A 25,342-nucleotide genomic window follows, 5' to 3' on the forward strand; every position below is an offset into this window, starting at 1 on the left:
CTAGCACAAACGGGTGCACGTCTAATGCGACTTGAATCTCACATGGCCACACATTGCTCACCAAATTAACCATGGCTTTGATTAATCCTGTACCACGTCTAGACTGACCTCCTCGAGTCCGGAGAGGACTTGCACCTAAACCGGACTGACTTGTGACATCATGACCTAGTGAAGGCCGATGCTGACTTTGCCAATGGCCGTTGCGGCTCACAGCCTCACAAACCAAAACCAATGCCTATTGTGCCAACAGTTGTCGCAATACACGACTATACTAGCCAAGATCGAACTCAACTTAGATGACATGAACTAAACCATGACAACAACAGCAACTCCATGCATGCGAGCCCAATTTCGTTGATTCGTAAGACGAAAATCTAGGAAATAGCAACCCCACGTAATATGGAAAAATAGGACTTCTACTTGCCTCAAACTCTTGGTGATGAAGGCTGGTGGCGGAGCGGCGAGGTGTTGCGAGCGGTTGGCATCGAGCGGCAAGGAAGGGAACGAAGCCGCGAGGGTTTAATGGAGATGAATATTCAATGAAGATGCTGATGGAATGAAGAAGGTCATGAGGAGAGGGAAAAGGAGAGAGCGGTCTCCTTTTATGCTTCGGGTTCACCGCCTTGGCTGAGATGAGTTAACCATTATGGCTATGTGGATTGAAATTTTTAACTAAGTGGCGTGGCTGCATGAATTTAAGTTAATCTTAAACTGCCACCTTGTCATCACTAGTGGTTGAGTTTCGGTCTTCTATCCACCGACTGTGAAATTGCCTTGGTCAAAGATCTTCAACTTGTGGTAGGACAGGGAGATGACAAGTAGAGGTAAACGTGGATTTTAATCGGTAACTCTCATTTACTTTTATTTATTTTTTTGACAGGTCATAGGCGTGGTTAATCTTTGAGGCCACATTAATCTCGCTCGTGGCATCTCATGAAGTAGTTGGTGAGGCAGGCGATCGAGTCGTCGTGGTGCAATGGAGACGGTGCAACGGAGACATGACGATGGGGTGGTGTCGTGGAGATGTGATGAGGCACGGCAGTTCGGTGAGGTGATGCCGGCGGAGATGATGACGGCTTGGTATTCATAGTTGGACGGTTCTATCGAGCAATGATCCAGATGTCACAATTAGGGCCTTATATAGCTTCCTTTTTCCATTTTAAGTAGGACTTTACAGGGAGCAATATGCAATTAATTGCAGAATCAGGAAAAAGAAATCTTCATTATAGTGTTTTTCACGCTTTGAGCACACATATATGACAACAAAACAATACTCGACCTGAGGCATCTTCCGATCAATCAAAGGAATTACTAGCAGAAGGATGAGACCCAAGCTCGTCCATTAATTGACTCATCAGGACACAAAGTCATCGATTAGTTTGCAGGCGACAGGCATATGCATAGTTCAAGTTCAGATAACTGGGACAATGTTCAACACTTGCCATTAAAATAATAACGGCCATACATCTATGATCTTATTTACATAAAGAGCAAATTTCTGATTTTGAGCAATTCAGTACAGCGCCTTCTTTAGCATAGGAGACTTGACGCCCGTGAAAAATGGGGGCTTCGCAGTCACGTAAAGATATAAACCACGTCATATCCGTTCCTATAGTCATACAAATTTAACACTTCAGTCATTAAATCACAAAATTCATGGGCAAAACTGATGAAGAAATGCACTGAATTGATAGCACCAGAGCTTACCCTGCTTTCCCACAATACATGGGACTGTAATTATATATCAGATTGTCCAGCACTTTCCAAGCAAAAGCCTGGTTTACAGACTTCCTAGCCTCACTACAAGATAAAAAGTTCGAATTATAAATGTTTTCCCCTCATACTGAGGGAAAAGCAAACACTTAACCACAAGCACAGTTCATGTAACCATAATTGTGTATGATACAAGATATTTAAGAACTTTGACATGGAAATTTCAAACGTGACTTGCTTTGCAGCATGAAATTACTCGACAAATTCTGACCTGACAAAGAAGTTCGCTACATGCTGTGTAACTTGAATGGCATCATCTGAGTGTGGTGTCATGGACAAACACCACTCAAAAGCATTTTTCTGCAGAATATCGAGAAAGCCATATAAGTTACCTCAAGGCGGTACGTCTAAACATACTTCACAGATATGAAGAGGTGGAAAATATAATCCCAAGAACAATCACTGATTTAGCTCCCTAAGATATTTATGCAAATGAATCGTGTTTAAATCAAAAACATTTAAGGAAAAAAAAAAGGATCATGTCCTCTATAACATGATAAACTCAAATTGCCTAGTCTCCAAATTTGCCTACCAATTCTGCAAGACTCAGACAAGTTGTGCCACAAGCTCTTCACTAAAGAAATCAAAAAGCACAAAATCAGGAGGCATCACAAGAAACTAGTATTGAACAATATGCGTTAGAATGTGCAACAGCAAGAAGTCAATGTCTTCAAAATGCCCAGAAAGGAAAAGATTGAATTCGTAGTCCATGATCGTGTGCTCAGCAGGGAGGCAATGAATTTAATATGGATCATCTTGGATAAAGCTAAAAACTGCTAGATCAGAGCCCATATCTCTCAATTCAGAAATGCAACTATCACGATTTTTGGGTAACTTCTTTCTCATGATACTGCATTCGGTAGCATCAGAACCCTATAGAAGGTGCATGTTTCATTTGGCACCAACACAGCATTATCATCATGCAGTCAAATTGTCATGCAAATTGTTGTTCCTTTGAGCTAACTTGGTAGAAGAGTTATATCAGGAATTTTGAATGGCAACAAACCACAAAAAAGGCCAACGTAGTTATATTTGCCAAATAACAAATTAAAGTCTGGCATATTTTGATGGATCATCTACCTGAATAGACTTAATATGCATCCAATAGTGAGATGATTGGTATGAAAACTACTGCCTGAAGCAATGTGCCTTTCCTAATCAAATGAGATTGGTGTTGAACAAGAAGAAAAGCATGAAACTAACTATGACCTCTGGATGCCATTGGAAAGGAGTTACAGAGTAACTGTGTGCTTGGACTGTGGAGACATAGACCTGGTAATAGAGTTCCTCAAAGAACCTAATGTTATACTCAAACAATTGAAATAAGCAGCAATGCAATTTTTTTTTTCACTGCAATATATCACTTCAGACATGAAGGAAGAGGTAGCTGGTTATATTCAACCTTGTTGTCTCCATCCATGCTGGTTGTCAAGACCTTAAAGAAATTCGTTAAGTCAGTGTTCTGCATCAGTCTCTGGCGAGATGCCATACTGTAACACAAATGAAGAGTTAGATTAGAAAAGAGGATTGCATACATTAAGAATAGGTAAGATGAATGAGATTTAAGTCTTAATTAAAATAGACTGGTCCCAATCGCATTCGTGAAATGAAAAATATAACAACGGAAAAAAAATCCTGGGCCAGTATAAAAAACTTCAGAAAAAAAGCATATCATTGGCCTTTTTAGCCATTTTTAGCTTTAAAAAGAAAAAACTACTGGGCCCATATAAAAAACTCAAAGGATGTTAGTCTAACAAAAGAAGCAAAACAATGCATTAAAGTCGCATGACATTTGTCTCCTCTTTTAACTATTCCAGGATCTAACTGGTCTATCTAGACACCATTCTTCAGCAGTAATGGTCATGTCATGTATAACAGATGGCTTATATCAAAATAAGAATGCAGTCCCTGCGAGGATAACACTCTGCTGGGAAAAAGAGGTACATGAGAGAAAACAAAAGGAAGAGAAAACGGGGGAATCAACCAAATTCCACTTAGTATTCTAAATGAAAACCAGCAGGCTACTAAAGTCTTACAACTCACATTATGATTTTGCATGACAAGGCAGAACTCACATGATGATTTTGCATGACAAGGCAGTCTGTACTCAACTTTTTAAGCAAATCTGGCAGAAATCTGCTAAACAGTGGATACATGGAAGTTAGAACTGCATCTATAGGTGATTATTCATCACTATATCAAGCAACAGACACCTTATACAAAGTAACCATGCATCTTCCACTCCAATAACCACTTTTGGTATACCAGGACAATCATCCGTAATAATTTGATGTAATCTACATTTCTCTTTCCAGCAATATTTTGATTCCATGGCTACATAATCAGCATCATATACTAAAGTACATAAGTCCAAATTGATATTCTCATAGAGTATAAGAAGCCATTTGGAAGCATGAAGGTATCCTGCTTGCTGTCAATTTAAAAAGAATACAGCTTTATCTGTCTTTACACGCGTTAGTACTTAAAAGTTGACAGTGAAAGCTTACTGGGGTTAACCATACCTTTGAAATACTGTTCCTTCAATGTTTGTGTTTCTCATAAATTTTAGAGTGGATGCTTGATCTGCAGCATCAAATTCCTTGAGAATGCTTTTGTCCTGTCATTAGGGAACTGTCAAATTATTATCAAGAGATTTTTCCGCTTTCCTCTTTATATTATAAACTACACTTTCTGTAAATCATTCAGAATTTATCTGTTTGACATGAATGAAGCAAATTAAACCTTGAGAGATTATATGCATCACAATTGGTTGGATGTGAAATAACCGCCATGCTCGTCAAGGTTAAAGCAATGGCAATCTCAACCTTGCAGTGACGACTCGTGCTTTCAAGTTTTGTGCCAATAGAGGCCATGACTTTATGCACATGATAATCAGTCAAGAGTGCTAAGTCAAGCCATGGCAGGAAAGAAGTTATTTTCTGGCACAATACCTCACAAAAGATAAAAATTAAATGTAATTTTTTTTTTTTCAAAGAACAGACCACGTAAAGCGACTCTTGCATTAGAAAAGAGAAAATATGCAACCAAAAGGACTGAAAGCATTGACAGACTTTCAAAACGGTGACAAGGGAAAAAGTTACCTCGGTAATTATCACTGTCAATAGTTCAAAGCCCAAGCAGATGGCATACAATGGGAAGTGGTCACCAGCATCATTCTTCACCAGAACTTTCTGCAAACAACAGGCAAAGAGTACATCTAAAAATTGCAAAGCAAAAATGTACAGGACACTAATTGAAAGCATATAAAAACAAACTATTCTCTCCCAAGGCAGTGAGAATGCTCGTGTGTCTTGGAGCAATGGAATAAAATGTTTTTAAATGAGGAACAGCACATTATTCTAGGAAAACTGCCTATAGAAAAATTTAATTGCATGAAAACAGTCAATACAAGATTGATGAAGCTCTGCCTCCAACCAATATATAGAAACACAATCTTAAAATATTTAGGGGTATCAATCATAACAGTACCTTGAAAATTGCCTTCACAGTGTCATAATACAATCTGGTTTTAGCCCACCCTCCAGTAAAGAGCACTCCATTGACCATGTTGAGCTTCCACATTTTGACCAGATATCAGCATCTAGAAATGAAAAAACATAGTGGTGGTTGTCTAAAAATAATCAAGGCCATAAAATCTGTACAAGCATAACTCGAATGAAACCACACTCCTCCAACATTATACTCATCACTCATGTGAAACTCCTCAAAGAGGGTATACAGAGCATTAACTCGTCTAATCCACACATGCGAGAGAGGATGCATGTGTTGCTTGCACACCATGAAGAAACCCGATTTGTCTATCACAATCACTTATTGACCATTAAGAAATGGAGCATGCTAAATCCCCCCCTCTTTCACAAAAATCCTCACCGAGCTAGCCATGGATAATACAACTAATCCACCCCAAACATCATTTTGTCATAGTCATAACAATCTAGTGATCTCTCCTTGTACAGATTACGTTTAGATCCGTGTTTTCATGGACAGCTTTACTCGGAGATGCAAAGGAAGTGTGTTATGCTTTAGTCTCTAATTTTAGGAGCAAGAGGTGTACGGTTTTCAAGGATCGCAAGGTAATTAAGCCCATGCCTGCCCACAAGCAAAAATCTCCAGTAGCATCAAATGCCATGGATCCAGTATGATGATCACTCTTAGGTGCTATAGTCCTTGTTAAGACGGCCACCATTCCTTGCAGTCAAGCTCAAAGCAGAAACTCCAGTTCCACTGATTTAACTCAACCAAAAAGAATGCCAGACTTGGGTGCTGCTAATAGCTAACTGTGGTGTGTCTCTCAATGGCACGTTTTCTGTACTTAATGTGGCATGAGAAGTCAGAAAAGAATAAGGAGACCTGAGGCTTGGTTAAAAGATACAGACCGGTCAAATTGAGTGAGGAGAAAAATCCAGATAACCTCCTTCAATTAGACAAACTCTAAAGGCTTTAAGGATGAGGGAAAAGCAGATTGGGAGGAGTCATCAGTCAAGCTTTCATCTTTGCCTAATTGTGACATAAGCAGGTATAAACCTAAACTATACTAGTGTGAGCTTCTACCTGAAGAAAGGTCGTGTAAAAAAATATCGCAGAATGAAAACAACCCAAAGAAGAAGAACAAACCTGCTCGTGGTGTCAGCAGCCCTGTCATCATTAGATTTGCCAACTGTAGTACAGTTTGCTTTCTTCAATTCTTCCTCACCCTCCCAGACCACTTTGGTTACTGCAAAGAAAATGCACTCAAGAACATGTAGAGGTGAACTTGAGGACACCTCTTCCTGATGGATAACATACAAAAAACTCATGATGTGCAGGTAATGCCTATTTGCCTTATAAGTGGCTCTTGTGGTGTATTCGAGTTAGTAACATAGAATTGGTGACTCATGTATCTCCTTTGGGTAAGCATATTAACTTACACTGAAAAACAGGAAAGTATATGATGCCTGTCAACAGGAGCGGATGTAGAAATTTCTCTGCAGTGGGGGCAAACTTGTACATGTGCTTTAATTAAGTTTGTTGATTCAAATTATGCCTAATGTTCTTGTGTGCTCACATTATTAGACAAATTACCACAGGATCAACTATCAAGTGTAGGTGTACAACAACTAACCATCTTGCAATGTTCAGCTTTCAAAGATGTGGGGCCAAACCCAGAATTTGTCAAAAGAAAAATTTATTGTTTTAAGCAAAACCTTCACAAACTTAATGGGGTCACAACCAAGAAAATCCTTATAAACTACTACTATCACGATACATATTTCGAAACGTGAGCAGAGGCAATTGCCCTCATTTTCTATTGAGTAATCCGTCCCCTTCCTATCAAACCCCAACATATTTACATAAAAATAGCACGCTAAGTAGATATGTGATCCATAAATTAGCATCAAGTAACCTTCTCTCCCACGCTCACCGGTTCTAGTCTTCAAAAGCTTTCGCCTCTTCAGTGAGGTTTAGGCAGGATTTGTCACTTTATTATTTACATCCTTGGAGGAACGATGATTTTGGCCCTTCAAAGAGCACATCCCAATGTTCACACCTCTACTGATGGCAGAAACATCTTCCTTTGGCGGCTGGTGATGTTCTTCCTCTCACTTTTACCTCATCAAATTCCATTTTATCTTCCTTGCACTTCTTCTCAGAAACTAACTCCTTGGCACTCTCTTTTGAAGCGAGGATAGACTGGGCTTTTGGAAAATCAGCTGATGCCAAATTGACTGCATCTTCATTCTCATCTTCTTCATCCAAGAAATCAAATACAACTCTTCTTTTTCTACCGCTTTCAGTTTTCGAGGTTCTCTTAACATTGACATCTTGACCCTCATCATCGCTGTTCAGTTCTGCTGCCTCATGTGCACAGATTTGAGCTTCCGCACTAACTGATGAAGAAATATTTTCCATTAACAGAAGGAACTCTGTAATAGTCCTTATCAAGAGATCTTTTACAAGACTTGAGAGAATTAAAGCAAACTTTTGAAAGAGACAAATAGGTTATAGCAACCAACCGGTGGAACTTGGAGCAGAGCTACTATTTTCTGCTGGACCAGCACTTGATTTTGTTGCAGTGGAAGCACGACCCCATAGATTTGCCAGAGAACCCCCAGCTGTGGAAGAGTTCTTGCTGTTCTGACCCAACTTTTTGCTCGCAGGCAAGTTAGTAACTTTTCCTGTGTCTGCAGACAGTTTGCTGGCTTGATCACGAACTCCTGCATCTTTACCTTCACTATTTGCATCCTTAAGCACATCAACCAGTTGCTCCAACTTTTTTGGCTTGTATGTTCAATCTTTCTCGGTTGTGGCGGGTTAACCTTTTGATGGACAGTATTTGATGGTCCTGAGACTCTGGCGCCATTAAGCTTTAGAGCTCCCAAGTCAAATAATTCCCTCTCTGAACTTCGACTAACAAAGGGATTAGCTACTGCATAGAACCTGAAAAATCACACAGAGAAGTCGTTGTGTTTAGTCCTTGTCAAAATATTATGTTTAGGGACACCTGCATGGATACAGATACTCAGAAACCTGAAGCAAGGCATCACACCTGTTATCTCTCAGACAATTCTCTGTGGTTGCATCCTGGCTGAAAAGCTCCTCTGCCTGCACAAATTCAGCATTCCAAAGTGCAGCTGGATCCTTCAGAGTGCCAGTTTGCACGTTATAGACTTGAACTGAGCATTCACCGTCAAATTCTTCCTTGGCTTCTGCATACACATCAAGCAAAGGAAATTTGTGGGAATATACATTTAATATTTAGCAGGCCAGGGAATAAAGCTCACACATTCTTATAACTGTGCGAATGAACAACCATGAAGTCAACAAGGTCCCTGTTCAATTTCGAAGTTCTATCCATAAATCAAGTTGTATAAGTATCCACAAAAGAAGCGAGGCTGTTCAAATCTCAATTCAAGGCATCAATCTGTCTGCATGGAAATTTCGTAACAAATGCTTGAACTCAAGCATGCCCATCTGGCATATTATTTTGACATGACATAATTGATTATCTCAGATGGCGAAACTCATTCCTACTGCTGGCAGCCCCTAAAAAATAATTAAAAAAACCTACATATCTGGCGGTCTCTCAAAACCAACCACTATTTACATATGCAGCATATTGCCAATCGATCCATGATTTCGAAAGAAAAACTGCAAAGAAGCTCTCTTTCTTAAAAAATCTGAAAGGCGGGTTTTTAGTTATAGATGTCGAAAATAACTATCAGTCATTGCACATTTTAGCTCCTTGAGACATCATAAAATGAAGAATCAAGGGTCAAAACCAACGTAACCATACGAAAAGAGGAACTTCATTTGGTTATTTCAGGAAGACCTATCTCCAATGCATGGATACCAAATCTCAGGAGGTCAGATAAGCATCCAACCAATAGAAATATTAGGCAAAAGGCAACACAAGATAAAATCTAACCAGCGAGTTTAGGCCCAGAAACAAGTTTAATATGGTAACATAAGGGATTGTCGTTTAACCATTCAGATAAAGAGTACACAACTTCCAATCCATCTCCATGTCTTTCAACAAATTCTTGCAGCAACCTGAAGAGAAAGTAACTGTTAGCTGTGCTGTTTCAAACTCAAGTAATCTAAATCACTCTTTACGAAGACAGTGCTAACCTCTTTGCAGTATTTGAAGATACAAGGAAATTGTGGCTCAACCAATGTAGGAAACCTGAAAAAGAAAGCAAATTGATCAGAAATTGCTAAAAAGAACGGGTCATTGAAAGAACAATAACCATAAGTCCTGCAGAATAATTGGCGTCATCACAGAAGGGAGCAAGACTGGGGATAGGTGGTGTCAACTCAAACGAATTGAACCAATGGGAACATAAGTTTAACATTGCTTTCTACAAAGGAAACGAAGCCATTACAAATTCAACACCGGTCTTTCGAGGGAGAACGAAAACAGTCTCTCATCGAAACGAGAGAGATCGGAGATAACGAAAAAGGCAACGACTTGAGATCGAAATCGAAAGAGGGAAAGAAGTCGACGGTACCACTTGAAGCTCATCGGAAAGGAGGGCCCCGATCTCATCGATGATCCCCCATCGATAGGGGAAGGCCCTGTTTGGCGAGATTGCCTTGAAGAAGAATTCGATGGGGGGGTTCCCATCTAGGGCTCAAATCCTAATCCAATTTTCCCGCCATTTTCTGTGTGGGGCGCCCGGGATCGATTTGGGCGGGGGGCATTTATAGTGCGCTTTTAAGCATTAATAAAAAAAAAAATCAGATTATTGAAAAATCAGATCCTCGTACTTTTCATGCCGAGCATCCGCATGAAAATAAAGTGACTGGTCTCATCTCTGCTTTGACTCCGAATTCAGCTGTTCCTTGTTTGTTGATTGTCGTGTGTATTTCACCGTCTCTTGGCTCTAGATGGAAACCGCCAGTTGCTCTGATTATCTCTTTCTCATTTTTTAATCTTTTTCCATGGATTTTGCAAATCGCATAGCTTTGTATGTCGCTCATTTGATAACGTTCAATCAATTATCTGAATGAAAAAAAAATCATTCCTCTGAATATTGAGATTTTTTTTTGGGTAAAAATAAGCAATATATTAAGAGAAAAGTCAAATTGTACAAACGAATCAACTTCAAAAAACTTACACTCAAGATAAACATACTCATTATGAGTGGAAGAAAGCCAAGGAAAAAGCCAAACGACTACAACAAGAGAACGACCAAAAGAAGAGACCAACGGCAGAACAACCGCCGGGCAGAGACAAACCGGTAGATAGTGTTAGGGGAATCCCTTATGATGTTTTGAAGATGACAAAATAAATCAAAGGCTACTAACATGTTTAATGGTTAAGTAATAGGCCATGCAGATGATAGAACATGTAAAGGATATTGTCAAAATCTGAAGACTGCAGGACTTTAGTGTCAAAGTACTGTTTCTATATCAAAGTCTGCTCACTCGACAAATTCCAGGGACGAACGTGAATGATGAACCATAAGACAGACTTTATGCTGAAGCTGAACTGGGTACAGACCTTAAGCTAAATTTGTTCAGAAAGAGAATATGTTCAGACTCAGATTGCAAAGTCTATCGCACTCAGACTCGGATTGTAAAGTCTATTGCTCTCAGACTTTACATCCAAACTCGACCTAACGTAACTCAAGCCCAATCATATAACGGATAGTGATCCGGTTTGGATTCCATATCAAGATTGATTTGATTGACTCAATCTATTTGATTGACAATTGGATCTTGAAGACAAGATATTTCTATACGAAAAAGCTTTACTTATGGAAACCAAGATTCCGTTTGTATGGGCGATCGGAATCAATTTGGGATTTTACCTTTGTCACTCAACGGCTACCAAATCTTCTAGATACAGAGCTGTCCAATGGGTATATTGGAAGACGATTCTTCGGGATACTGTCCAACGGCTAGTTTGGAAGTGGAAGAGTATTTAAGGAGATGAATGACCAATGAGCAAGTAAGAGATAGAGCGTAGAATTTATAATTCCAAAGTCTGAGCGACCTTCAATCATATACTTGTCTCTTGAGAGCTTAAACGTTTGTGATCGTGAGAGAAATACCAAAAGAGTGACTTAGTGAGATAGTGTGATCTACTAAGTGTTTGCACTCGAAGTTGTAATCTCTTGTTGATTGCATAGTGGAATCCAGCCAAGAAGGCTATTAGCGTGGTAGAGTGGACGTAGGCTTGGATTAAGTCGAACCACTATAAATCTTGTGTTCTTATTCTCTTCCCTAACTCATTTGTTTTACTTGAAATTATTTTATTTCGCATATACTTGCCAAGGTTTAGTATAAACACCTATTCACCCCCCTCTAGGTGTTCGTACTAGCACTTCTGACTCAGACTCAGACTTAGAATCAGAGTCTGACTCAGACACAGACTCAGAATCCGATGAGGAAATCGAGGTAAGCCATTCAAAAATTCCTCTCAAAGTTTCAAAGTATAGAAATGAGCTTTGTTCAAATCTCAAATCTTCTCTTAAAAAGATTTTCGAACTTAAAAAGGAGAATTTTCGACTTAGGCAACAAGATCTTTCTCAAAAAGAAAATTTTGAAATTTTGCAAAAAGATTTTCTACAAACAAAAGAAAGTCGAGATTTACTTGTCAAAGAAAATGATTCTTTGAAGAAATAATTTTCAAATATTTCGACAAGATTTTCAAATGGATCAAAAACATTAGAGCATATCCTTTCTATACAAGTTCCTTACTATAATAAGTCAGGACTTGGTTTCAATAAGGAAAATAATTCTTTAATTGATTTTCCCAAAGTTAAGGAGAGACTTAAACAAAGACCTCCAAAGGTATTTTACAAAAATCATTTAACAAAAATCATTTTCAAAAAGTGTTTGTAAAACCCGTTGGTCGAAATGCCCTCAAATGTTCAAATTGTGGAGATTTGGAACACTTTAAGAAAGATTGTCCTAAAGACTGGAGACCTATCAAGAAAAATTGGACAAAAACAGCATATTCTACTAACTCTCATGGACCCAAGAAAAATGGGTACCAAAGAAAAGATGAGTTACTTTTGCAGGATATAAAGAAGAAAGAAGAAAGAGGATTTGGTAAGAAATTTTTTATTCTCAATTTGATTTAGGCAATAATTCTTATATTCGATATATCCTTGGTTGATTGAGATTTTATAATAATCATATTTTGCTTTATGGAAGAAAGAATCGTATGATTTGTTTTTGTGATTTGTGAGCTGAGATTTGATTTAATACGTGTGATTATTTGAGATAATTCAAATTATTTTGTCTAATTTTATGCTCTCAAATTGTCATATTTTGCAAAGTAAAAATCTGATTCTACGTGATGATGCAAGATATTCTTAAATATTCAAAGATTTTATTCTCTCTATTTTTATCGTACTATGACTAAGTGAGAATTTATTTTTCAAAATATCATTGTGCATAATATTCTTTCTTTGAATAATTTGTTATGATGAATTAAGAAAGAATATTTGTTTATGGAGATTTTATATTTTGCTCTAACGAAATGGAAGGATCCAAATTGATGGATACCAAAAAGGGAAATGAGTTGATTGCAGGAAATTCTTTAAGGGAAGGATGATTGTGAATCTACACAAATTTTGATGCAATCAGAAAATATCTCCTGTGACAATTGGTAATGATTTTTTTAAATCAATGGTATATTTGAAACATATACGTGGGTAAGAGAAATTTTTTATCCCACCTTACAAATTTCTACGTGCATTTATCATGATTTTGGATGATTGTTTATTATATTGCGAATATCTTCTGTCATAAATATAAGGTATTGCAATTTTGGCACGTGACAGAAATATCTATTTTCCTTTTGCAAAATGCATATCTGAAATTTATGCTCAAGGAAATCGCTTTGATCTTAAAAGATATTATTACATATTCATGGATATTCTTGCTATATTCTTAGAAGATATATTATATCTAGTAAATTTGATCCGCAAATCAAAGAAAGATATTATGTGACATTTTTGCAAAATTATTACCTGTTATATAAGAATTTGTAGGTCACAAAAGAATCTTCCATATGGATTTTGGAAAACTCAATCAGAAAATCATGAAGATTCTATACTATCTTCTGGAGGTTCAAAAATTCTATTCATTGTGCAAAATTTTTGCTTATTGAGGAAATCCCTTATGCATCGTACAAAAGGTTGAATAGTTCTGAACTTTAATATTTGATAATTTTATATATGCTATTCAATTTATTTATTTGAAGAAAGGGCATTATATATTACGTGGATATTATTTGTGGAAAAAGTTTGTTAAGTTGATGCAGGTTGAATTCGAGAAGAGCTTGATGGAAGAAAATAAATTTTTGCCTCGAATTTCAAAATGCAAGTGATCGTTGCAGATGTTGTTGCTACAAATGAAATACTTGAAAAATATTATATTTAACGTACACAAGCAACAATTATTTCTATTTGCAAATATTGTCATGATCACAGGGGGAGAAAGCAAATCCAAAAGAAAATGAAAAGAATCGTGATCATCTCAAAAAGGCAATAAATTGAGGGGGAGCATTGATCAATTATGGAAAAATCTTTTTGGATTGATCGTGATCTTATTATGAATAGAATGAAAGGTAAATGTGTCAGAATTTGTTCTAAAAAATCCGGTTAGTGCATTTTTTTATTACCTTTTGTCATTAATAAATTTTGTATTGATATTATCATTTTATTATGACAAAAATGGTATGTGCATTTTATGATGCATCCGTGATTTTCATTGGATATTTGCTGATATATATGATCGAAGTGAGCTATATTGCATATTTTTAATATTCGATTTACTTTATAAAAGCTGATTTTTGGAAATTGTGATTCATGCAAGATATTTGTTATCATTCTCTATGTGATACTTTTTCCATTATTATCGCTTTTTGATTATGACAAAAAGGGGGAGAAGATATGAATATGCATATGTGTTAATTAGTTGATATTATCTATGGCATAATATTGAGCTGTGATTATTTTTCTATATATTGTTATGCCCAATTTATTTGCTATCTTCTGATATCCTTTGATTTAAATTGATATTTTTAAAAGCATGTTTACAAATCTGCATATTCAGATATTGTTTTGTCATCATAAAAAAGGGGGAGATTGTTAAAGAAATCTCTTATGATGTTTTGAAGATGACAAAATAAATCAAAGGCTACTAACATGTTTAATGGTTAAGTAATAGACCATGCAGATGATAGAACATGTAAAGGATATTGTCAAAGTCTGAAGACTGCCAAACTTTAGTGTCAAAGTCTGTTCTACATCAGAAGTCTGCTCACTTTGACAAATTCTAGAGTGAACGTGAATGATGAACCAGAAGACAGACTCTATGCTGAAGCTGAACTGGGTGCAGACCTTAAAGCTAAATCTGTTCAGAAGCAAAATATGTTCAGACTCAGATTGCAAAGTCTATCGCACTCAGACTTAGATTGTAAAGTCTATTGCTCTTAGACTTTACATCCAGACTCGACATAACGTAACTCAAGCCCAATCATATAACGGCTAGTGATCTGATTTGAATTCCACATCAAAATTGATTTGATTGACTCAATCTATTTGATTGACAATTGGATCTTGAAGACAAGATCTTTCTATACAAAAAAGCTTTAATTATGAAAACCAAGATTCCGTTTGCATGGGCGATCGAAATCAATTTGGGATTTTACCTTTGTCACTCAACGGTTACCAAATCTTCTAGATACAGAGCTGTCCAATGAGTATATTGGAAGACGATTCTCTGGGATAGTGTCCAACGACTAGTTTGGAAGTGGAGGAGTATTTAAGGAGATGAAGGACCGATGAGCAAGTAAGAGATAGAGCATAGAATTTATAATTTAAAAGTCTGAGCGACCTTCAATCATATACTTGTCTCTTAAGAGCTTAAACGTTTGTGATCGTGAGAGAAATACCAAAAGAGTGACTTAGTGAGATAGTGTGATCTACTAAGTGTTTGTACTCGAAGTTGTAATCTCTTGTTGATTACATAGTGGAATCCAGCCAAGAAGGCTGTTAGCGTGGAAGAGTGGACGTAGGCTTGGATTAAGCCAAACCACTATAATTTCTGTGTTCTTATTCTCTTCCCTAACTCCTTTGTTTTATTTGAAATTTATTTTATTTCGCATATATTTGCCAAGGTTTAGTTTAAACACCTATTCACCCCCCTCTAGGTGTTTGTACTAGCTTTCACAGATAGGAAGACGCTCAACTAGCTGGATGACGATAAGAGGAAAAGAAGATAATGGGGTCCAAATTCCAAGAGCATTGCAGCCTCCTATTTCTGGTGGAGTCCTCAACATTTTTTAAGGTAGTAGCCTTGTTTTTGACGACTTGAGGAGATGTTTCTTCATGGCTGGGATGGAAACCGGCTCCCCTCTGAAAAGAATATTGTTTATGTTCTCCCAAATAATGTGACAAAGCACACCAAAAGAAAAACGGGTAACACATTTATAAAACTCATTGCCTGAGAGCAAGGTAGTGGCCCAACTTGTAAAAAGTTCATCACAAGTATTTAAAAAGGGGTCCAAATCAAGTATTGAGATATTTGATTGCCATAGTTTTGAAAAAGTTCGTCACAAGTATTGAATCACTTGTAAAATTAAAGTCATTCAAATGTAATACTTTCAATCAGCAAATCACAAATCATAAGCAAAACTGATGAAAATGCATTGAATAGATAGCATCAGCGCTTACCCTGCTTTCCTACAATGGGTGCGACTGTGATTGTATATCAGATTGTTGAGCACTTTTCGAGCAGAAGCCTGGTTTGCGGACTTCCTAGCCTCACTATAGGATAATTAGTTCGAATTAGAAGTTTTTTCCCTTAAAACTGAGTGAAGTTTAACCAGAAGCGCAAATCATGCAATCATAATCGTGTATGATATATTATATTTTAAGAACTTTGACGAGGAAATTTCAAATGCAACTTGCTTTACAGCACAAAATTACTGAACAAATGCTGACCTGATGAAGTTCGCTTACATGATGTGTGACTTGAATGGCATCATCTCAGTGTGGTACCATGGACAAACCCCATTCGAAAGCATTTTTCTGCACAATATTGAGAAAGCCATATAAGTCTAAACATACTTCACAGACATGGAGAGATGGAAAATATAATCCCAAGAACAATCACCGATTTAGCTCCCTATGATAACTTAAGCAAATGAATCATGTCTAGGTCAAAGCCCTACAAAAAGCAAAAAAAAAAAGGATCAGGTCCTCTATAACATGATAAACTCAAATTGCCTAGCCTTCAAATTTTGCCTAACCAATACTGCAAGACTCATGGAGAGGGCAAGAACAATGATTTGCCACAAATGAATCTCTTCACTGAAGAAATCAAAAACCACAAAATCAGGAGGCATCGCCAGAAACTAGTATTGATCAATATGTGTTAGAATCTACAACAGCAAGAAGTTAATTTCTATGCGCGTCATGAATCTTCCTAAAAATCGGGGGATATTGGAGGGGGAACAAAACACTCATGTATCGATACGAGAGAGATCAAAGGCAGACGAAAGAGCAACAATTACAAGATCGAAAATCGAAAGAGGGAAAGGAAGTCGAACGGTACCACTTGAAAGCTTATCAGAAACAAGGGCCGCGATGTCATCGACGATCCCTAGGATTTCGGCCTGGCACATCGTTGCTCTAAACCTCCGATCGATATGGGAAGGCCTTGCTCTTCTAAACAATGATTTCGCACAACGCCTTCCCGCTAGGGCTCAATCCCAATCCAATTTTCCCGCCATTTCTGGGCGGCGTCCCGGGAATTATTTTGGGTGGGGGGCTTTTTGTAGTGCGCGCTAAGCATTAAAGCAATCTGGAATAGAAAAAACCGGGTTCTTTGTACTTTTTTTTTTTTTTTGACAAAGGGTTCTTTGTACTTTTCACGCTGAGAATCCATATGAAAATTTAAAACGATTACGAAATCGTTGTTGTGATTCGACAATAAGAAATAAATCCACCTTGGCCTCTTATCTAATATCTATCTAACTATTGATCGAACAAAAAAAAACAATTTATACATGTGAACTAATTTATGTCTTATTTAACACGAGTCTAGTAACACTAGTCTAGTAATTTATGTCTTATTTAACACGAGTCTAGTAACACTAGTCACGTGTTGTGAACTTGTTAAACTCATGCGCATTCAATATGTGTTACGTTAACCTAATAGCCCAGTATATAAAGATCACATTCTCGTTGAGGTTTGCTTGTATCACTCATCAACATTCTCCCCACTATCTGATGCGTAATGTTATCAATTCCTATCATTCATCGTCCTTGAGACATGTCAGAAGCCACGCTCTTAGACCTCATTAGATTGGTTTAGTCCAAGTCCATCCAGGGTTTTGCTTCGATTTCATATGCAACTAGGTGTACCCTTTCCGGTGGGCCAAACTGAGGAAAAAAAGAGAGTAAATGATTATATAAGGTAGTGGCTATTTGCAATGATTAATAAGTGTCCCTTGTCAAGTATGTTTAAGAAGTGTTAAAAAAACCCTTCATCAAAATATAGGCACCTTGTTATCTGGCCATACTCTTCCATGGAGAAAACTTTCTCTAACAAAAGATTGACGGGTCATAGAATAGCCGTCACCTGCATTTATTTTCAATTAAGTTGACATAAAATTGATGTTGATATCTTGAAACGAATTGATCAAATGCCAAGTCAGAATAAGTTTTTGCTAGAATAATATAAAAACATACCATTTTACTATCTGATGCGTAACATTATCAATTCTCATCATCGTTATCCTCGAGACGCCACGCTCTATAAAGTATGTTTAAGAAGTGTCAAGAAAACCCTTCATCAAAATACGGGTACTTTGCTATCTAGCCATACTCTTCCATGGAGAAAACTTTCTCTAATGAAAGATTGACGGGTTATAGAATAGCTGTCACCTGCATTTATTTTCAATTAAGTTGACATATGATTGATGTTGATATCTTGAAAGGAATCGATCAAATGCCTAGTTAGATTTTTTCTAGAATAATAATAAATAAATAAAACTACTATTTTACTAACTGGTATAGGCGATCATTGGGCTAAGCATGCATTATATATTCAACAAGCCTATCCTAGATATAATTTTGTATAAACGTTTAATTTGGGTCGGACCGGACTTTGTAATGTAAGGGCGTCGCTCAAGTCGGTCTATTTGCCTTCCAAGGTGCTTGCTTGTTGATCACCTTTACTAACTGTATCACTAATCGAGGAAGAAATACTGCATGGTCTATAAATTCTATAGACCAAACCCATCTCAACCATTGATCATATGGCCTCCGAGATCCTACACAACTAATGATCGGGTGATAATGGTCTATAGAGCATATAAACCATGTAATAACTTCTCCACGTTAGGTGGGTCAGATGAACAATTTAACTCGACTAGCCGCAATTGTTTACCACACAAAACATGGACGCATCACAAGGCCGTCTCTCGTCGGCCCCGGTGAGATACAGACAGCGGGAGAAGTAAACGCGGAGTATGTACAAATCTGCACATGCAGAGCGCTTCGTGCCGAGTGATATCTACATATGTATATCTTATTGGAATAATAGACATAACACAGATGAAGATTGCTGCTTGGGAGTTGACTCGAGCGATAGACTCGGCTTGGAGTTGAACATCCCACTAGTTCTCTCCTCGCCTGGATCTGGGCAGGGCCCGACACCCTCGCCTTGATGCTTGAATAAAAATTCTTTCTGGCATCATTCCATTCCGAGGACTCACAAAAACCCCTCGGATGGTTCCAGTCTGGTCTGCGTACAATAATGTGTCGAACTACTTCAACAAGTCCGTACGTAAGATATCCAGCATATGATGTTTTGATGTTCGTACAACAATATCCACAACTCCTTTGCGAGCTCTGTGGCAAGAAATTATATATTCTGTTAAAAATAATCCTTCACGTAAATTGCTTTGAATGAATAAATATATCATTTGTCCTTGAGGATCTCACATTAATCCACTCATACCTACTAATTGGTGTGCTTGAGATGCATTTCCTCCGCCTCCCGAAAAAGACATTATATGGATTGGATTAAAGGGGTATGTCATCCTAAAATTAGGATTCATTTTTTGTTGCAAATATTCACTTGTAGCACATTGGCGAGTGCATAAAGGCTCTCACCCAAACCAACTTGTGGTTGGTGATGGTCCGTTGGCAACCTCGCCGACGCCTGCCAAAGGGCAAGGAGAAAGAAAAAAAAATAAAACAAAAGAGGAAAAAAAATTCTGAAAAATATTTAAAAATTATAAAATTTATCTACGTTAGTATCGGTCATGCCACGTAGGACTACCAGTGTCCATGTCAGTAATTTCCAGCCTAAATTAGTCGGATGAACTCAATTGGTACCAATGTGAAAATGTTTAAAATTAAATTAGTCCAATTGAAATGTTTATGATTGAATTGGTATCAATGCAATAATAAGTTTAAGACTTTTTTAATACTTTTTTTCCATAAAAAATTGCCAACTGATTTTAATAGTCTACCGACGTTTCTTTTTATAACTTATCAATGCTGTGAAGGTTGCTAATTTAACAAGCAATTGCCGCCGTTGATTTGATTATTGTATCAACATTTGACATGGTAAGACACTAATTAATTTTATTCACATATCAATTTTTTTTTTTTTATCTTGCTAGGTTTGGAAAATATCACCATTCATGGTTGGTAGAATCTAACATTTATTATTGCGACTTCTTGATGCCTTTGAAGTTTCCAGCTTTTATTGGCAAAATTAATTAAATTGAGGTATCAACTAATTTTAGTTGCTTACCAATGATCTTGATGACATACTATCGCGGCTTTAAGAAGAAAAAATTGTGTAGAATAGAGGAAATTACACCTAGATCCACATGACGGGAAAAGAGTATGAAGTAAAATTACAAATTTAATAATCGCCAACAAAAAACAAGAGGCATCTTTCTGGGGAGTTTCACTTGAGCAATCCTTCAAAAGAACAGCTTCCGCTGATCGTGGTCTCTCAATTCGAGCCTTGACAAATTTGACCGGCTTTTGCATTTATCTCTTCTCTCGGACTCAAGCTTCTTCGATTCTTAGGGTTTTCTCAATCCTTTGCTTGATTCTGAATTTAGCCGTTCCTTGTTTGTCAATCGTTTTATGTATTTCACCGTTTCTCAAGCTATAGTCTTTTTTTTTTTCCGTAATATAAATAGAATAGAAATCCGTTTGTGTAGGTTTTTGTTCTTGGGAATAGATTTTGAATAGAAACAAAAATAAAAAAAAAATTAATTTTCAAGAATAACTCGAGAACCAAACCCAAATTCCCCCCTCCTTTTTTTTTTCTTTTTTTCTTTTCTTTCTTTTTCTCTTCCCCCTCTTCTTCCCTAACCAATCGCTGTCCTCAGTCATGACTGACCAGTGACTGGCCAGACGAGGCCCAACGGCCTTGCTGGAGCCTCATAGCCCCCGATGAGGTCTCCCCAAGCCTTGCCGTGGCTAGGCAAGGTGACCTTGCCTAGGTCTGGCAAGGTCAAGCCTCGCTCGACTAGGTGATGCCAACCTTGTGGTGACCGGGTGTGAGGTCGAGTCTTGCCGATGGCTAGGTGAGGCTTAGCCTCATCTTTCTGGATGAGGTCAATTCTAGGTCACAAAAATATTTAGAGGTCATATCACACGCGTTTCTATTTCATAAATAGAAATTTTATACAATTATCAAACGCATTCTTTTACTAAGAAATTTGTCGAAGGAACAGAAATAGAAAAAATTAATTTTTAAAAATTATTTCCGAAAACACAAATATTTTCATACGTACCCTAAAACTGCCATTTCCTTTGGTTATCTTCTTCCTGAAATTTTCGTAACATTAAAGTGCATTGATTTGGTGCCGATTTGACCATTTTCTATCCTTAGAAGTGCCCTGACCCAATCCAGTTGCGTGAGAAGTTACACTTTTTAGAGTTTCTTTCATCTTTGTTTTGTACTTTGTTCCTTTCCCCATTTTCGGGGCTCATACATCTTTGCAAATTGATGGTTCATCTCATAGCATAACATCGTGAAGTTCCCAAAAAAGAAATTAGTCGAGATTAAGCCTCTAACCCTCGCTAAATCTTACATTCATCTTCCAGGGGATGTCTGAAACTCTCTTCTTGCTCTCTTTTTCATTTTTTTGGGGTGATGTACAGGCAAAGGGCATTTACTTGTACTCATTCATCTCCTTTGGCCCCGGAATAGAAGTACAAGATCGGACGCAGTGCCTCTATATAACCCCGTAAAATCTCCTCATCTTTGTTGAATCATCAACACAACCCCGGTTTATTTCTGATGACTCCTATAAAGACAAGGTGCATTCATTTCTCCTGTTTTCGCAAAATTTGTCCAAGAAGATATGGCATCTTTCCCAAGGCCATAAAACAAACAGAGTCAATATAAGCATGATGTTTTCCTCAGTTTCCGAGGTGAAGATGTATGCAAAAAAATTGTTGACCATCTGCACAATCATCTATAGCGAAGAGGAATCGTGGCCTTTGAAGATGGTCACCACCAAGATCTTTAGAGGGGAATATGCATTAAACTAGAAATATTGAGGTCAAAAGAGCAGTCAAGACTTGCTCTTGTGATATTCTCTAAAAACTACGCTTCTTCTACGTGGTGCCTGGAAGAAGTTGCTAAGGCTATGGAGTGCAAGGATATCAATGAAGAATCAGTGATACCGATCTTCTATGAGGTCAATGCATTTGACATACGGAAACTGAGGGGAAACTTTGGGATAGGCTTTGTTAAAACTGAGGAAGCTTATTCAAGCGACAAGAGAGATATAAAGAGGTGGAAAAATGCAGTGAGTTAAGTAGCTGGTCTCACTGGAATAGAATTGAAAGATGGGTGGGCCTCTCTTCCACTAACTTGGAATGATTTGTTTTCCTTAATATTTGCATGCTACTAATGTTACGATTGTCATACTTTGTATTACGTTAGTTCATCCGAACCAGAATACAATCAAGAACTAAACAACCTTAATGCTTGTTGGGGATCTAATCATCTGCATTCTTCATTGTAGATATGAGACCAAGTTTATTCAGCAAATGATTGGAGAAGTTGAAAATAAATTGGGTCCTCAACTATCCTATGTTGTAAGCGATCTCGAGGGAATGCATTCCCGCGTTGCAAATGCAGTTGAATGTTTATGCTTGGACAAGAGTGATGTACATAGTATTGGCATGTGGAGAATGGGTGGCATAGGCAAAACAACTGTTGCACGAGTAGTTTATGACAAAATCCGTGGCCAATTTGATGATGAATGTTGTTTTCTTGCCAATGTCAAAGAAATTTCAAAAAAGAATGGTCCGGTATATCTACAAAACCAATTTCTTGGCAATATTCTCCAAGATGACAATTTGAGAATCATGGATGATCACAGAGGAAACGTGATAAAAGAACAACTACAACATAAAAAAGTTATTGTTATACTTGATGACATGGATGAAAAGGAGCAGCTGGAAAACTTAGCAAAAGGTTTGATTGGTTTTGAAAATTATGATGAAAACATAGGTTTTGATTTTTCTAAAGTCATGTGATTTGGCTGTGCAAAACATATGGTTCCAATAAATGACCATAATTGCAATTAGTAATGCCGTGCCAGTCCTATCAATACCCTGAGGCCAAACAAGAAAAAACAAGAGAGTAAGATGCCCCCTTTTGATTAGGCATCACCCTCAAAGCACGAGATCAGTTGTCACGAGAGGTGTGGTCCGACTAATCAAAGCAAAGTCCATCTACCGCAAAAGGAATAAAGAAATGAAAATCATTCGTTTTTGCAATTCGGACAACCCCCCCACGTAACTCACGCGAAGTTCAAAAACATCGACCGCCCCTAATTCAATTCAAACCTATCCTTATTTTATAATCTTTGACATGGTTGTCCAACATGGTGGTTGAGGCAACTTTGTTAATGGAGAGAGACAGAGACCGTGTCAATTCAACGTTCCTAAAGGCGTCGTCATCGATGAAGCAAGTCTATACCGACGGCCGAGTGATGTCAACTGTTGGCTGGGTCCACTTCATGTGGGGCCCAGCTAACATTAAAACAAAAGAAACATTTAAAAAAAAAAGAAAAAGAAGAAAAGGGGTTGTTGCTTCGTGCGCGTGTGCCCTAGAAAGTGGAGAGAGAAGAGCGAGCCCAAGAAGACAGAGAAAATAGAGAGAAGGCGTGAGATGGTGATCTCACCGAGAGCACGCGTAGAAGAAAAGAGAAAGAGGCTGAATCTTTGCGACCCCATTTCAAGGTTAAACATTGACGGAATCGGTTCAAATTTGTGTACGTTGCTCATGAGATCGAGAATTACAAGTTGATCGGTTTTGTTCGTCGAGAACCACCTCTAAATTCTCTGATTGCGGTTAGAGTTTTTTTTTTTTTAATTTCGAATTTGTTGATATACTTTTGTGGTGAGAAAATATGATTGTAATGCTTATGTTCAGCCTCTCATGTGTATCATATTATTTTTAGTGATTAGTGGAAGTTTTTGGGCGATCCATGCTTTTCTCTCATTAGGTTTCCATGATAAATCATTGGTATTGTTGTTGGCTTTATTATCTTATCAATTTGGCATTATATTTACTTATTTTGAGGATGTATATGACTGGTTGTTGATGGGGTTAAGTTGATTTCGGTCGGTTTAGTTTCCAGAAAGAAATTGATCATGGATTGGGTTTAGTTCTTGGTGAATTGTTGTCCCCGGTTCTCTCCAACAGTCTATACATACATACATACATACATACACACACACACACACACACACATATATATATATATATATATATATATATTTCTTCTTGAAATAATAGCCTTAAACATAGACGAAGAATGCTGCTTGGGAGTTGACTCGGAGCGATCCCCGAGCTGTCATTCCTTCACGGAACAGACCTGGAATGGAGGGGACCAAAGCAGGTTGAGGTTCCGAACAGCTGGAGCTACCGCGATAGACTCGGCTTCGAGATGGACATCCTTCTAAGGCTTCAGCTAAAAAGGAGAGGAAAGACGAAGAAGCGTCCAAGACCGTGAACTGCTATCATCTCACCTGCGAGTACTATGAACCAAACGCTCTGACAGGTGACTCTGCCCTGGAAGTAAATGATGAGTTGACATGGGGGTTTACCCATCGAGGAGCTGCATTGCCATGCAGGATTATACTCGTGACGGATGCTTTGCCCTGCCATCAGTTAAAATTGATCACTTGAGTTCGTGGAAGAAAAGTGTTCCCTTATAGGCATCCTAATACACATATCGTAGTTCCATTTAGGATCATTTAAGCCCCCAGGCGCTCCCCCCGCGCCCCGCGGCCCGCTGGTAATTCCCCCCCCGCGGGCGCCGGTAGGACCTATTAACGCTTAAAAAATTGCCAACTGATTTTAATAGTCTACTGACGTTTATTCTTATAACTTACCAATGCCGTGACGGTTACTAATTTTTCAAAGCAATTGCTGGCCTTGATTTAATTATTGTATCAACATTTGACATAGTAAGATACCAATTAATTTTACTCACATACCGACATTTTTTTTTAATATCTTGCTGAGGTTGGAAAAGTATTGCCATTCGCAGTTGATAGAATCTAACAACATCTATTATTGCGACTTCCCGACGCCATTGAAGTTTCGGGCTTTTATTGGTAATTATCAACATTAATTAGATTGAGATATGGACTACTTTTAGCCGCTCACCAACAATCTCGATTACAAACGATCGCGACTTTTAGAAAAAAAACATTGTGTAGAATAAAGGAAATTACACTTAGCTCCACATGGCGGGGAAAGAGTATGAAGTAACATTACAAATTTAATGATCGCCAACACAAAAAACAGTCATCTTTCTGGGGAGTTTCACTTGAGCAATCCTTCATAAGAACAGCTTCCGCTGATCGTGGTTTCTCAATTCGAGCCTTGACACATTCGACCGTCTTCTGCATTCATCTCTTCGCTCGGACTCAAGCTTCTTCGATTCTCAAGGTTTTCTCTATCCTCTGCTTGATTCTGAATATATATATTTTTTGAACAGGCTTGATTCTGAATTTAGCCGTTCCTTGTTTGTCAATTG

The 25,342-nt window shown here is 37.8% G+C and overlaps 2 protein-coding genes and 1 pseudogene across 2 annotated transcripts; all 3 read right to left on the minus strand.

The window, feature by feature from the left end:
* Window positions 1–1,312: 1,312 nt before the first annotated feature.
* The window catches only part of LOC104448556, an 85,558-nt pseudogene continuing 61,528 nt past the window's right edge, over window positions 1,313–25,342 (minus strand).
* Window positions 1,576–5,355, minus strand: LOC104448570 (gamma-glutamyl hydrolase 2-like). Its single transcript, XM_039314386.1, has 7 exons — window positions 5,263–5,355; window positions 4,875–4,964; window positions 4,296–4,390; window positions 3,176–3,263; window positions 1,985–2,073; window positions 1,708–1,800; window positions 1,576–1,609 (listed from the first exon to the last, which is right to left on the minus strand). The coding sequence occupies exons 1-7, from the start codon at window positions 5,353–5,355 to the stop codon at window positions 1,576–1,578; spliced, it is 582 nt and encodes a 193-aa protein (XP_039170320.1).
* Window positions 5,946–16,921, minus strand: LOC104451548. The gene is made up of 7 exons (XM_039314387.1): window positions 16,852–16,921; window positions 8,321–8,480; window positions 8,124–8,211; window positions 7,788–8,016; window positions 7,384–7,661; window positions 6,409–6,563; window positions 5,946–6,018 (listed from the first exon to the last, which is right to left on the minus strand). The coding sequence occupies exons 1-7, from the start codon at window positions 16,919–16,921 to the stop codon at window positions 5,946–5,948; spliced, it is 1,053 nt and encodes a 350-aa protein (XP_039170321.1).

This window comes from Eucalyptus grandis, chromosome 6 (genome assembly GCF_016545825.1).
Source record: "Eucalyptus grandis isolate ANBG69807.140 chromosome 6, ASM1654582v1, whole genome shotgun sequence".
Classification (NCBI taxonomy): Eukaryota; Viridiplantae; Streptophyta; class Magnoliopsida; order Myrtales; family Myrtaceae; genus Eucalyptus; species Eucalyptus grandis.